Source organism: Larus michahellis, chromosome 3 (genome assembly GCF_964199755.1).
Source record: "Larus michahellis chromosome 3, bLarMic1.1, whole genome shotgun sequence".
Taxonomy (NCBI): Eukaryota; Metazoa; Chordata; class Aves; order Charadriiformes; family Laridae; genus Larus; species Larus michahellis.
The window spans coordinates 53,805,264-53,819,062 of NC_133898.1; the positions used below are offsets into that span (position 1 = coordinate 53,805,264).

The window sequence follows — 13,799 nt, forward strand, 5'->3', positions numbered from 1 at the left end:
AGCTGTGTGTCCATCTTCCCCAGGCGCTGCATTTCCCTGCTATGTAGCTTTACCAGAAAAGTTTTTTTACTAGGATTTCAGTAGCAGCTGTACCCTCACCAGCAGGAGCCCTCCCAGGACTGCAGTGACTGTGCAGGTGGCTTGCTTCTCTTCCTCTGCCCCATGCAACTGCATGTTTTTACATCTTCATTATTCATCAATTCGTGTGCCTTTTCTCTGTATACCTTAGAGCTGAGTTTGTGACTTGCCGCTGGGATTGCACAGGTTGTGATGTTTTGATGTGCCAGGATTTATGGGGCTGAGGTGGAAAGGGTTAACACAGACCTGCTCATGCTGACAAACTGTAGGCCTATTGTTTGCATCCCGTGTCCTGAAAGTGGCTGTTGTGAGTTGTCCACAGTTGTGTGGTGTCTACGCCAGTGTGTGCATTGTAAGTCTTCTCTCCTTGTTCACGTGGAGATGATGCTGGTGAATGTGCAGGAACAGCGTCTTGTGTTCAGGCATCACAGTCTCATCCGGCCTCTTGCTGTTGCAAATGCTACGCCAAATTTTGCAGGTAAACCAGATTCTGGTAAGGATGCAGAAGTGAGGCTATGGACCTCTTTTTCCTCCCTTTGCATTGCCCGTTGCATGTTCCCCCCCATCACAGCTGCTGGTCTGGTAGCTCCTGTGGGCAGTTTCAGAGTCTTCCTGAGCCAAGGTAAGAGGAGAGGTGAAGAGTGCAACGGGTACATCACAGCAGCGTCTTGGCTGATCTAAGGGGCTTGCTACCAAAAGGTGTTTCTCTGCTCTCATGGCATTAGGTGGTGAACAGCAGCAAAAGTTACTGCTGTAACTTCCGGCTGGTACATGTTGACAGTGAATCTACACCAGCTTTCCACAAAAAGGCATTATAAAGCCTTTTTTCTGGATGGAGACTGGGAGGGCAGCATATGGGACACGTGTCTCTCCATAAGACAGCATCAATGAGGAATGTCCAGAGACACGATGCCCTTTACGGCCCCTGGAGACAGCCTGAGCAGTAGCTTTTGCACTGCCTGGTACCTTCCCAACACTCAGTTTGTAGTCCCTCTGGATTGAGCCCTGTGCCATCTCCGTGAGGTGTCCCTATTTGGATGCTGCAATATTGAATTGCCTCTTGAGAACTTTGTCCCATCTCTGTTGGGAAGTGCTGCCCACAAGTCGGACACCATGAAATAACTTGTCAGATCTGTCTGCCTAAGCTCAAGTTGCATTGTGAAACACTAAGAGCATTGGCGGGTGAAGCACTGTCTGTCCTGTGCAACCTGCTCTGGGTGACCCTGCTCTGGCAGGGGGGTTGGACTAGATGATCTCCAGAGGTCCTTTCCAACCCCTACCATTCTGTGATTCGCTGTGGATTCAGCCTGGGCAGCAGACCCAGCCAGAGCCGCACGGGCTGCTCATCCTGCTCCTTTTTATCTGCCTGCACTGAACCACCTACCCTGGGTAATGCACGTTGTGTCAGGAACATCGGTGCTGCCTGGCCAAAGCACGTAGGGCTTGAAGTATGCGAGGCCTGTAGCTAAAGCATAAAGAAGGACTGCTTACTAGTGCATCGTCTGCTCTGCAAAATGCTGGTTGTGAATTTGACCTGGAGCTTGTGTTTTTCCAAATGCCAGGTCAGAGCACGCAGTAGGCAGAGTCCGTGTGTGTGTCCTCGGAAAGAGGCGGAGGAGGCTCATGCTGTTAAAAACCCAAACGTCTGAAGTGAGGGAGGAAGTATCGTCTTCTGTCTCTTGGATCTTCAAAGCTTCTGGTGTGGCTTCCAAAGCTTTTTATATTAGTGGCGTTGGCTTTTTTTTTTTCTCTTGTTTTGTTTTTATTTTTGTTTAGAAGAGGGAAGGAACTGATTAGTAAAGTCCAGAGGAAAATGAGAGGGAAAACCACTCCCGGTGCTTGCCTTTAAGTGAACTGCTGGGCAGTGACTCATCCCAGCGAGGACAGTAATTTCATTTCACAGAAAAAGGGCAAGAGGGGACACGTGTTGGAGGAGATACTTGCAAGCATGCAGGGAGCTGGAAGAACATGGGGGGGGATAACTTGGCTTAACTGTGGTTCCCCAGGGAGTTGAGCAGAGGTGCAACTTTAAGCCTGCAGGTCTGTGGGTAGGATGTGCAAATCTCACGTCCCTGGAGTTTGATAACTATGGATTTGTTTGATAACTATGGATTTTTCCCTCCACGTTGTTTCTGTCGGCCAAAGCTGATGCTAAATACTTGGTCCTGATAGCTGGAGCACTGCAGTCCCCTTCTTTTGTTGCTGAATTTAGGCCCTGGTGTTTGAACTGCTGGTACTGACATCTGAATGTGTCTGGTCACTTGACCATTTAAGCATTTCAGCAGGTTCTCTGAGGTTTATCTCCAAGTCATTAGAGAGATATCATGTACTGAACAAACGAGGTGAATTTGGAGCATTGTGTCATGTCATTGAAATACTGAGTTTGGGACTCCTCTTCCAAATGCTTTTTCTGGTCAGTCTCAAACTCTTGGGTATGGGGAAGAGTGATCATCTCTTTTTTTTCTTTTTTTTTTTTTTTTTTTTTTTTCCTAATCTGAGATCACAGGCGGGGGGGATGTTGTCATGAAGTAAGGGAGCAGTTAAGGTCATCTCTCACAGCCCAAGAGCTCAGAGAGGGGTGTGCAGTAGAGCACAAAGATGCATTCCCTGGTGTCTTCGGTGCTCTCTGTGCGGCCCCGCGCAGTTCCTGCAGCAAGCCAGCGCCGTTGGGGAAGCCATAGGTTGTCTCAAACCTGCAACCCTTTGCAGCCATGGGCCTCGGTCCCCGGCACCAGCCTGTGGCCAGGCGCCGGCCGAAACCTTTTGAGCACTGCAGTGCCCCGTCCCTCCGCTGCGTTGGCTCTCCCTGCCCCCAGGGCCCTGCTGTGAAACCCTCGCTTCTAAATGTCACCAAAGAATAGTTCAACGCAACTTTTGGATGGTTATTGTTTGGACGTGTTGCCAACCTTAGTCAGTACCACGGGCACCTTGCCACTTATTAAAGATTAATTCAAATAAACGAAACTGAATGCGGCTGTCCACTACCCCAGCCTCTCTGGAGATACTTGCATGACTTCAGGGAGGCTCAGATTTTATCTTTTTTTTTTCTTTTTTTCTTTTTAATCTCCCTTGATATAAACAAAATTAAAAGGGGCAAATGTATTGCAAAACAAAACCTGGTTTGATAAAAACGGAGGTAAGAAAAAAGAATTGAAGAAAATATTTTCCCTCACTCATGCCCTTCAATTAGATCCCCCCGTGCCCTCCTTTGTATGGTATGTGGCTTGCATTTTTGTCAGGCTGGGGCTATGGTTAATGTTGGTGCTCAAACGCCAAGTTGGTTTTGTGAAAGGCTGCAGTACCTTTGGCATTCCAGCACGCCAGGCCCGCCTGCTCCCTCTTCCTCTGGTTGGAAGGGGCTCGCAAACCCACCAGCTTGTGACTGCTTGTCCACAGCAGGAGCTGAAAGCCCTTCCCAATAAACGCTTCGTTCTGCCCGTGCTTTCGTTCTGCAGAGGTTTGGAAAAGTGCTTCATAAAATGGGATTGGCAATTTAATAACAAATTAAACATTTTTGTGAACTTTCCAATGCTAATTATGGTTTCCCTAGCCCGGCTAAAACCAAGAGCAGCCTCTCTTTGTGGTGTGGCTGCTGCCAAGGCATGAAGCCACATATGGAAATTAAATATATAATTTTCAAATGTCAGCATAGGTCAAGGTTTTGTTTAAGAGTGGGCCAAAGGCACTGGCTGGTTAATTACTGCTTTTTTTTTTTTTTAACCCCGTGATGAGATGCAGCACTGTTAAGCAATTGTGGATCATGTCGCTTCCTTGGGCCCTACTGATAAGAGTCCTCCTGGGTGGTGAGGAAGATTAATGGCTTGTCTGCAGAGGGTGCAGAGTGCTAGGGCCTGCAGGGGGAATTTACAGCGTGGCAGACACGTGCTCGGCGTGCGGCAGCTCAGGGAGCATGTAGCTGCCCCGCACAAAGACGCGTTCACTACGGGCGCTGATGAAAACACCCTCATGGGGAACTGGTGGGGAGCAGCTCCTGTGCCGTATGCTCTGCTCTGCGCCCCTGCACGCTGCCTTCCCCCCGTAGGCAAAGCCAGGCGCCGCAAGTGAACGGGGGACAGATTTGCGGAGGCTGAAAGGCAGCGTGTTGGACCAGTGCTGCAGAGTGTAACGTTAGAGCAGCGTAGGTGCAGTAGGGATCAAGTTGGAAAAATGAGTGAAAAACCTCCACAGCAGTTGTCTGACCTTCAAAACCAGGCCCTTGAGCAATTGGTTTCCCTGGCCGTGGCAAACTGAGAGTTGGGGCTCTAAAGCCTTTGCCTGGACTCCTTTGCTGGACCAGGGAAGCAGAGGTACTTGCTGAAAGTGGATCTATCCTGTTAATCCCTTTGCCTTGGCTGCCAGGGGAACCAACAACCAGAGCTGATAAATTCCATCTGTAATGATAAATCCACAGAGAAACATGGGCACTGAGCTGTACCAAATTTGGGATTTGTATCTTGAAGGCTATTGTCTGATTCTATATATGTCTAGACTTCTGCTAACTTTGTGTAGGTCTACATGTACGTGTATTTTGCTCTAGACAAGCACTTGCTATTAGGACTTGGGGGTTGGTCTGGTAGAGTCCCACTTCCAGATCTGCTGGATGTCCTACAAGCCAGAGCATTCACTTGTGTGGGGAGTGACACGAGCTCAAATCCTTTGTCCTTGAACTGGATCTAAATGTTCTGCTTTCTGGGAGGGTGCTTGGCCCATGGGTTAGAGGATGCCAGGGTGTGAGGGGTGCTTGCAGTGTGGAAGCAGCTTTCACCTTCACGTGAGGTGCTTGGGGTACATTGGCATGAATACCAGACCCTGGGCCTCCCAGGTCGCTGCTGTGCTGGTCAGGCTTCACACCATCGATGACTTGGCCAACTTCACACTAAACCAGGACGCTGGATACCAAAATGTTCACGAGACCATATTCTCTCGTGCTGGCTGTGGTTTCACGAGACCATATTCTCTCGTGCTGGCTGTGGTTTCAATAATGGGCAGGCTTTTTGAGGAGGAGGTGGAGGCTCATAGCTACTGTTGCTAAAATGGTTTGCTCAGCTCATCTGCAGAGCAAAGAAGGTGGCAGAATAAATTTGGGAGGGGCATCTGAAGGCCAGTCCAATGTGTTTGTGGCGCTTTGCATTGTTCTGTGGAGAAATGCCTATTTCGTATGGCTGGCCAGGGAGGGTGGAAGGTGCAGTGTAGCTGAGCACTGGCTGAACTGTCACAGCGGAAAGCATGGGCCCGGGGGAGGAGGAGGAGGAGGAGAGCCCGGCTGTGCAAGGTTAGCATGTTGACTACCACCAAGGCATGCTGGTCATGGACGGGAGAGAGGACCCCCTATACTGGCTCTCCCTCCAAAACAGCGACCAAATCACCCAGCTGAGCTGGCAGGAGGTAGAGGAGGGTTGGGAGTGCTGTTGCTTCAGTGTATCAAGAGACCAGCTGAGCTCTGGATCATACACTCATGGGCTTCACCGAAAGGATTTTCTCCTAACTTACATAGTTTTTACTCTCATTTGCCTGCACTCCTGCCCTTCCAGAGAGCAAAGCTCTATTAGCAAATACACTACATGAGCACTCTAAAACCAACCACCTTTTCCCTGGTGCTTATGACCTCGTCTCAATTCTTTATAATCCTTTCAGTTATCACTTTCTTTCTCCCAGTGTTGGTACGTGTGCTTCAGCTTTACAGTGTCAACATGATGAGGACTGGTTTATCAGGACAGGTTTTGGTCAAAAAAGGAAAGCTTAAAGTCAGCTCTGTGAATATCTGTCACAGCTGCTTTTCTAACATAGCTGTCATTTCAAAGCTCAAAAGATCTGAAAACTTTTTAAAAAAAAAAAAAAAAAGAAGTATAGGGCCTTGCACATGTGTTTTTCCGTGCTCCTCGGGACATAAGTTACATGTCTGAAGATCCCTGCCTCTCCTTTAGCAGGTCCAAGTGAAGCTTCAGGCAAAGGACGATTCAGCTTAGATGCCAGAGTAAAGCCATTTCACCCTTACAACTTTTACCCTTCTTTCCTTCAGTGCATCACGTCTGACACTGGGATTGTGCAATCGCATCTTTATAACCCAGGAAATTCCAAAAATGAAAGTTCTTGGAGCAAAGTCTTAACTTTGCTGCCCTTTATATCCTGTACACTTCAGTGTAGGTCAAACAGCAAGTGATAGACTGCGCTGACAAGGAAAACAGAAATAGGGAATGCTGCATATGCACAATTTGGCAGAGTTAACGTAGGAACTTAAACTTTTGGTATTTGCTGATAATTGAGATGTTGAGATGTTTATTTCTCAGCTTTAACAGTAAATATTGCTGCTTTTTCCCTACCACACAGATTGTAAATAAATGCCAAGTTTCTAAGAGTAGCTCCAGGAAAGAAAGCACGGTTCATGACAACTTACATTTCTACGTAACGCTTAGGAAATGCCAAATCCTTAAAAACATTTGAGGAACTTGCTTAAAGATGCTGGTGGACTCAGCAAGCCCTCCCTTGTCACATAATGTGTTTTGGAGCTCTAATGCAGGCTGCTTCAGTAGCCTAGCTGTCAGGAGACTAAGGTGAGCTTCAAGCTGTCTGCTCCTGCGTTTCATTTACCAGGCTAATGTTCCTTGCTCTGACACTTTCTTCCCCGAGACTGCTTTAGTGACCATTCAGCTTCATAAGGTCCCATGTCCAGATTCTTTTCCTACCCATCTGTTACTGCTGGAATCAGGTAAAGTTAAGGCATTTTTACCCTTGTGACATTATTTAGGAAAACAAGTATTATTACAGCTCTCTGGTCGCGATGCTCGTGCTCTAAGCACCAGAGCACTGCATGCAACACAGCAGCTGTTATATATTCAAGGGTGAAATTCCAATAATAGTACGCTATATAATCTGTGGATAAATATTTATGCTTGTGAAGGTTAAGTGACTTGGAGTACTATAAACTCCAGCCTTTTGGGCAGGCCACTGCAATTTAAGCCTTCTGGCAGTGACCTACCAATGACCTCTCTCCCAGTCCAGACACAGAGTGATTGCTGGAGGTAAAAATTCAGAGTGGATCCTGAGGCCTCTGCTGAGCAATAACGCAGTGCATAAAACACATCAGATGTTATTTGAACTCAGCTACCCATCTGAGAACTGCTTGTCATCTCTGACGTTGCTTAAATTTCCTTGAAACTTCTCCCGGTGTAACTTCATTCACAAGCCCTGCATGATGTTATCTCAGCATTGGTGTAAGAGGGCGAAAGCCTCTTGAAGATGACAAGTATCATATCACAAGCTGAGTGTTTGGTGTTTTGTTCACATGATAGAGAAGTGCGTAGTTAACCTTTTCTCACGTGCACCTTCAAGGTTGTGATGTGGTTAACTTGCTTCAGAAATGCAAGTGAAACCACAGGCCAGACTACTACTAAAACAGTTGTACAAGTTAGGTCCCATTTGCCGCTAGGATCTGAAGTTCAGGGCCGTTAGCATTCATGGAGCAAAAAAAAAAAAACACCACCAAACCCAGAAGAGGCAAAGTTGTAGTCTTAGTGAACTCAGCAGAGCTGGGATTCACTCCAAACATTTGTGTGTTTTCAGAAAGTTCTATAATCCCTCATTTGCTTCCTGAGCTGCGTTCCAGAGGGATAATAGATACAGCCTTACTCCTTTTTCTCCATCTCAGTAGTACCATTATTTCCTACCTAAAACCAGAGAACCGAACTCCATTCAATACAGCTGATGGGTTCCTTTACGCTCCTACCTGTCGGTAGTGCATTAGGAATGACCCCATCCATGCTAGACAGCAGAGGAAGCCACGATGACACGTCCCGTATTAATCCAAACTGGGAGGAAGTATTTCACTTGCTGCTTTGAAGCGCTGGAATGATACTTAGACTCCTGCCTTCCACCGAGAAAACAGAATGCACCCTTGGCCTTTCAGAAGTGAGCCATCCTGAATCAGGGTTCTGTTGACTTAGTTCTACTTGCCCAAAGGAAACACACCAAAACCATGTCTTGAATTAGCTTTCCTAAAAAAGCCTGATTTATTTCTATGTCATTCCACCATGGTTGGTAGCTGTTGTCAATACTTGCTATTATCTTTGGAGCAAGAACATTATCAGCAGGTTTATGGCTCACTAATGCCACGTTGAGGATTGTTTATTTTATCTGGCAGTTGATATCTAAAAGAATGGCTTTAGGACAACAATATACATTTCAGTCTGAGGAACTCATTAATAATACTCTAATCCACAGGAGTCTTGGGTTTTATTTTGCTTTACTCGGCACTGGGAAATTTTTTTTCTTGACTTGTCCTCTCTGAACTTGCCGAGCACGAGTTCCAAAGCCCAGAGACTGCATTGATTCCGTTAAGTACTTCTGGTCAGGAGATATGCACAGCATCACCAGCAGTTTAGCATCACCTCCTAAAACCACGAAAAAGGCAAAACATACTTATTTACCTCATTACCTGTGTATAACTTACTGAAAATAATGTATTTCTCTACACATCAATGAGCGTAGGTTACCATAGCTTTTATGAAGCAGAAGATAGTACATGAAGAGGGCTGTTAAAAACAGACACCTTCTTCAAGGAGAGTCTGCAACTAACAATATGATAGTTGACCCAGTAGAATAAATGCTTCACAACTTGGAATGTAGATTTTTTTTTTTTCCCCTTAGAGCTTCATCAGTTAGTCTGCATGTATGTTATGGGCCGGGGCACTTCATTAAGCTTTGTCAAATGTTTGCAAATTCAGGGTAATGGCAAAATGGCTTATTTGCATGATAATAAAGCAAAGCAGACTTAGAAGTTCACAGAGAATGATTAAACAAACAAGGAAACTGCCACTTTCACCATTTCACCCTAACACTGTCACCCAAGTCACACAGCAGGCGTGGTTAAAACCAGGCTCAGTGCCCATACAACATGGCTCCTAAACTCACTTCTTTCTTTGGCTTTCCCTTTTCACAGGGGGCACTCCAGTGCTAGGTGAAATTCAAAGGTTAAGCAAAAATTAATAGTCTTTCACAGAAGCTCTGAAGAACTGTTACCTCAGTCCCTGGCAATGCCTTGAACTGCAGACTAGAGGGATGATGCTTCTGGATGAAGAAAAACAGACTAATATACTATATGGATGGACACAAATCTGATGTTGCTGCAGGAGTTACACTTGCTTTTAAAACTATTTCTGCGTAGACGAGGAGCTAGAGAAGAGGAAGTGACCCAAACACAAAAAGAAGTTGTAGCACAGTACGTGCATATGTTCCAAAGCCTCCCTCCTTTGTCTTACTGCTACAGGGCATAATGTTAAGGAATGTGCAAACATGTGACTACACCCTGTAGTAATAAAGATTGAAGCTTAACTTGTAAACTGTACCTGATGTGAAACACCAGTCAAATGCAATTATTACCCCATACACAATCCTATTAGAGATGATGTGATTATTCCAAGTGTATTCCTAAACTGAACCTTGGAAACAACAAGGTTTAGCCAAATTCAGGAGGAGTTCAGAACCCTCACAGTGTACTCGCACTGCTCCAAAGCCAGAGCCTTTAATAGAGGCCCACATACAATGGAGGAGTACAAGATCACCCTCTAGTTCTACACAACAAAGGAGAGGAAAGACTGGGAAAAGAAATCTATATTGTTAAACACAAGTCAGAATAATCCCTCACCTATGGAGTCCTGAAGCAAACGCGTAAGTTTGCTGTTCCGATATGGTACATGAGATCGCTGTTCTGCTATTGCTCCAAGAACGTCTGCTAGGGCAGACAAGCTGCGGTTAATAAATGACGTCTCCCTCAGCACTGCACCTGTCACTCCAGACATACCTAGTACGGTGTAGAAAAAGGCAACGGTAAGACTAAGCAAAGCTGCTTCAACTGTAATGGTGAAAAATTCTGTTGTTCCATCATCTACTTTTGACGCAGCATTTTTGAACACAAATTCTGAACCATGACTTCCAGTGCACCCATGCCAAAGCAAGATGCAGTGATTGTTTACTCCAAACTGCCAACACATTGTTCAGTGCTTCTGCTCTTTGAAGGAAGGTTAAAGAAGGTTCAGTGCCTGCAGATGGTCTGAAGTATTTCTTCAGCTGTACAATGCATCTTGGCTCCATGTGTATTACGGAACTGAGAAAGCAGGAACACCGTAAGATCAGACAACACTGCTTTTGAAAACACCAGTCCACAGTGTCTCCAGAGAGAAGCCTGTTGTGTTCCACCAGTTTTTGTAATAGTCAACTGCCCTGTCTGTATCCCTTAGGAAGAACAGGAGTGACGCTGATGTCATAAGCTGCAGAAAAAAACCTGTAGAGCAGACAGAAATGTGAGGGGTCTGTGTTCACCGAAGTCTGTAACGTGCTCTTGTTTGTGGTGTGATTTGCTGTAAGAAAATCAATAGAGGAAGACAATGCCCTTTAACATTTAACCAGCATGGTGGGATGTAGCTATGCTGCCCTCCAGCAACACTGGGAAGGCTTGGTTTACAAATAAAAGTTGCACCAATTTCAAGAGGTGCTGCGAGACTGCAACTCTATGAGCAGTCTGGGTAAGTGTGCAGTTAAGTATGATTCCTCCTGTCCTTACTTCTGCCGTTTGGGGAAGAGAAACTTCCTATAAGCATTTAGCATCACATTATTCAAATTCAGCCTTTCTTCAGGATAGTGGATGAGCTACAGATGCATCTGCCATCCCTTCTCATTATCCAGAGCACGTGATCCATGATGCTAGGCAGAGCTAATGGTAGTGGGATGGTCAGATGGGGCTAACGGTTTCTACAACTGCCTTCTGTCCCACCTCTGGAGAGACCGTACAGGATCTTGTTTCCCCTTTAGGCCAGCATTTTGCCAACTGGGAGAACAGGAGAGGTGTTCAGGAGGCAAGTGTAAAAAGGCACAATAACAGAAAAAAACACCTGGATTGGTAGAGTCTCTTTGCAGAGAGGCACAGAGCAAGACAGTTCGGAAGACCCTGCCACAGGGTGTCAATAATCTGAGATAGGATTTATCTCAGACTACCTTCACTGGAGTCTGTGTCTACAGGCTTCTTTTGTAGTTGGTGACAGTGGACTCCTCAGACAATGGATATCACCCTAAAGCAGAAAACTGCAAATAGGTGAGGAGAGTACAGCCAAACTGCTGATTATCTGCATTTGGTCAGATGAACTTCCACAAAGCACTTAGCTGAGTTTTCAAACTGAAACCTAGTTTGCTAAAAAGGGACCACTTAGTAAATGCTGTAAGTGATCCAGGATGGCTATGGAGCAAACAAGGCAGGGTGCTGATGTACATTTAAAGTGTGTGAGATGCCTGCTACTGCTGCTCACTTAGATTTGTCCACATTTTAAAACAATCACGAGTTAACAGCTGCCCTCACTTTTATCTGAGCAAGTCCAACACCTTCAAATCTCCAGCAGCGCAGCTGATGGCAGAGGTTAGTCCGCAGTTAGTCTGCGGCGCCCCATCTAACACTGATGTAAGTGAGCGCAGTTCTGGGCTTCACTGGAGGATCTGGCCCGCTGAGCCCCAGACCAAGTAACTGGGTATCCTGGTTGAACTGAGAGAACAAACACACACACTGTTGCTCAATTACACGTCTACCAGTTTCCAGCGTTAAGAGCAAATGAAAAAAATAATGTATTATATTAGGTTTCTTTGTAGAACAAAAGTTTAACAGTGAGTAACAGCAAGAATTCTTGGCAGCAAAGTAAAAGACTCTTTCATAATACTGGTTCAGTTTTCAAAACATTATTTCTGGAATGGTACATTTGGCTGCATGGCTTTTCTTGGTAAGAAAGCTCGTCCTTTAGGAAATAATCAAGTTTTTGAAATTATTGTGTGCATAGAGGAGGGGGAGGAGGAAAGCGCTTTGAGGAAACAATGAAAACAATATTATCTTTTCAACACTAACTTCCTCCAAGACTTTTTCCTTAATAAGGCAGAAAAACTCACACATGGTAATATCAATTATTACAGATATTTGTACTATTTAAATAATTTATGCACTTTACACATTCCTGTACAAAGACATGCTAATTTTCAGAGTAGAAAAACAGGCCTAATAGAACCAGTCTGAACAAATAATATACCTATGATATGGGTAACCGCCCTGGGCTTATTTTAGGCTTATGCAGTCAGATTTTCAGTTAAACTGTACCAGTGTAAAACTGGAACAATCAGGCCCACAATTTTTTTTTATGTCAGGATCTGTGGGTTTAAACCACCCGCTGTGTGAAAGCAGGGTAGCACGTTTTCCTACATAAAGAGGTAAAGGCAGCTGTTGTAACCTAGATCTGGGAGGATCCATGCCCATAAACAGACACGTTCACTTACCGACACATTCGCTACCAGCCAGATCCACCAGCTGCAGTCTAGTTTTGACTTGCTTCAGTTTCTCAGTGGCTTCAAGTTGTGCTGGTGAAGAGGCTCTGGAAGAAGAGGTGGATTTATTGTCTCTCATTTTTTGTGGAAAGGTGCAGGAAACCTCCTTATTTAGTCTCTGACTGGTTTGTTCATCTTCCCATGAAGTACCTGATTAATGGAAAAAAACAAGGGGAGTTTCTCACTGACACTGGAAATTGAGATGGGGGAAAAAAATGGGGTATCAATAGGGGAAGTACAATATCTGCTGTTTTAGACTATTCTAACAGAAGCAATGTACAACTCCGAATCAATGGCATGGGCAGGCCAAATGACTTTTTCTATCTCATTTAAGGTTTTGTTCATCAAACCAATCGTACCGGTTGGTAACAAGACTTGTTGTAGGTTGTGTTGTATCTAATATCCCCATTGATCACGCTTCTTTGTGGAAAACAAGAAACAGGAGTCCAGTAAGGATTTTAAAGGGGCATTTTTTCATGTTTTAGATTGACTGCAACCAAAGTGAGATTTTGGATGTTTGGGAGCTGTAAGCTCTGAAGTCTGTTTCTATGTATTTGAAACATAACCTGCTGGTGCTCTGGCAAGAAAAAACTTCATCCTGCCTCTTCTATTTTGTCCTTTGCTGCTGTTCCCTCTAGATTTCCTTCAGCCCTCATATGCCACTGCTGCATCTCCACATCATGAGCTATTAGCCTCAAAAGCATTACTCCCAGTTTTTCAGGTTGATTATCTACTTACTACTAGTAGTAGTTCTGCAGCTGCACTAGTCTGCTTCATATCGTTCCTCTCCCTCAACAGCAGCATCTGGCTTTTGTTCTCTGCTGGGAAGGAAGAGGAAAACAGATTCTTTGGGAAAGCTACTTTGACATTAGCTTAGCAGGAGTATATGCAAAAAGAGCAAAAAAAAAGCACTTATGCTTTTTTTCTTCAGTGTTTCGTTTTTCATCCATCTCTCTCTCTCAAAGACATAGAAGAATAAAAGGCTCTGCTACAGGTAATAGAGACAACAGGCCCTCCTGGGGACTGAGAGAGTCTAGTTGCAACAGTAAAAAGTTCCCAGCTGCAAAACTTGAGTAAGGAACAGACTGAACAGGGTTGCAGAGCTCTATCTCTTCAGCTAGGCCAAAACCTGAGCTGTTCACAGTGTAGACAGAGCAGCTGTGTTGGTTTACACTGAATAAATGGCATCAGGCCACACAGTGTAAAAATAAGTGTTCTCGCTATTCTTCCATTTCAGACAAGGAAGTTAAGAAACTGCTTTCCTCAAACAGCAGATATTACTGAAGCAAAATGCTAGAAGACTTTAATCAAACCTGAAAAAGTGCTGACTTGTCAACCCTGGCTTTAGATGCAGGACTCAATACAGACTTTAC

General features: G+C 45.0%; 1 protein-coding gene across 3 annotated transcripts in view; it reads right to left on the reverse strand.

Annotated features, from left to right (window-relative positions):
• Positions 1 to 8,052: 8,052 nt before the first annotated feature.
• Positions 8,053 to 13,799, reverse strand: part of KIF25 (kinesin family member 25) — a 44,875-nt gene continuing 39,128 nt past the window's right edge. For all 3 annotated transcript variants that reach the window (XM_074580215.1, XM_074580214.1, XM_074580216.1), the window contains 3 exons: positions 12,379 to 12,576; positions 9,719 to 9,874; positions 8,053 to 8,465 (listed from right to left, as the gene is read on the reverse strand). In XM_074580215.1, coding sequence (XP_074436316.1) covers positions 8,308 to 8,465; positions 9,719 to 9,874; positions 12,379 to 12,576 — 512 coding nt within the window. In that variant the 3' untranslated portion in view covers positions 8,053 to 8,307. The remainder of the gene's footprint in view (positions 8,466 to 9,718; positions 9,875 to 12,378; positions 12,577 to 13,799) is intronic.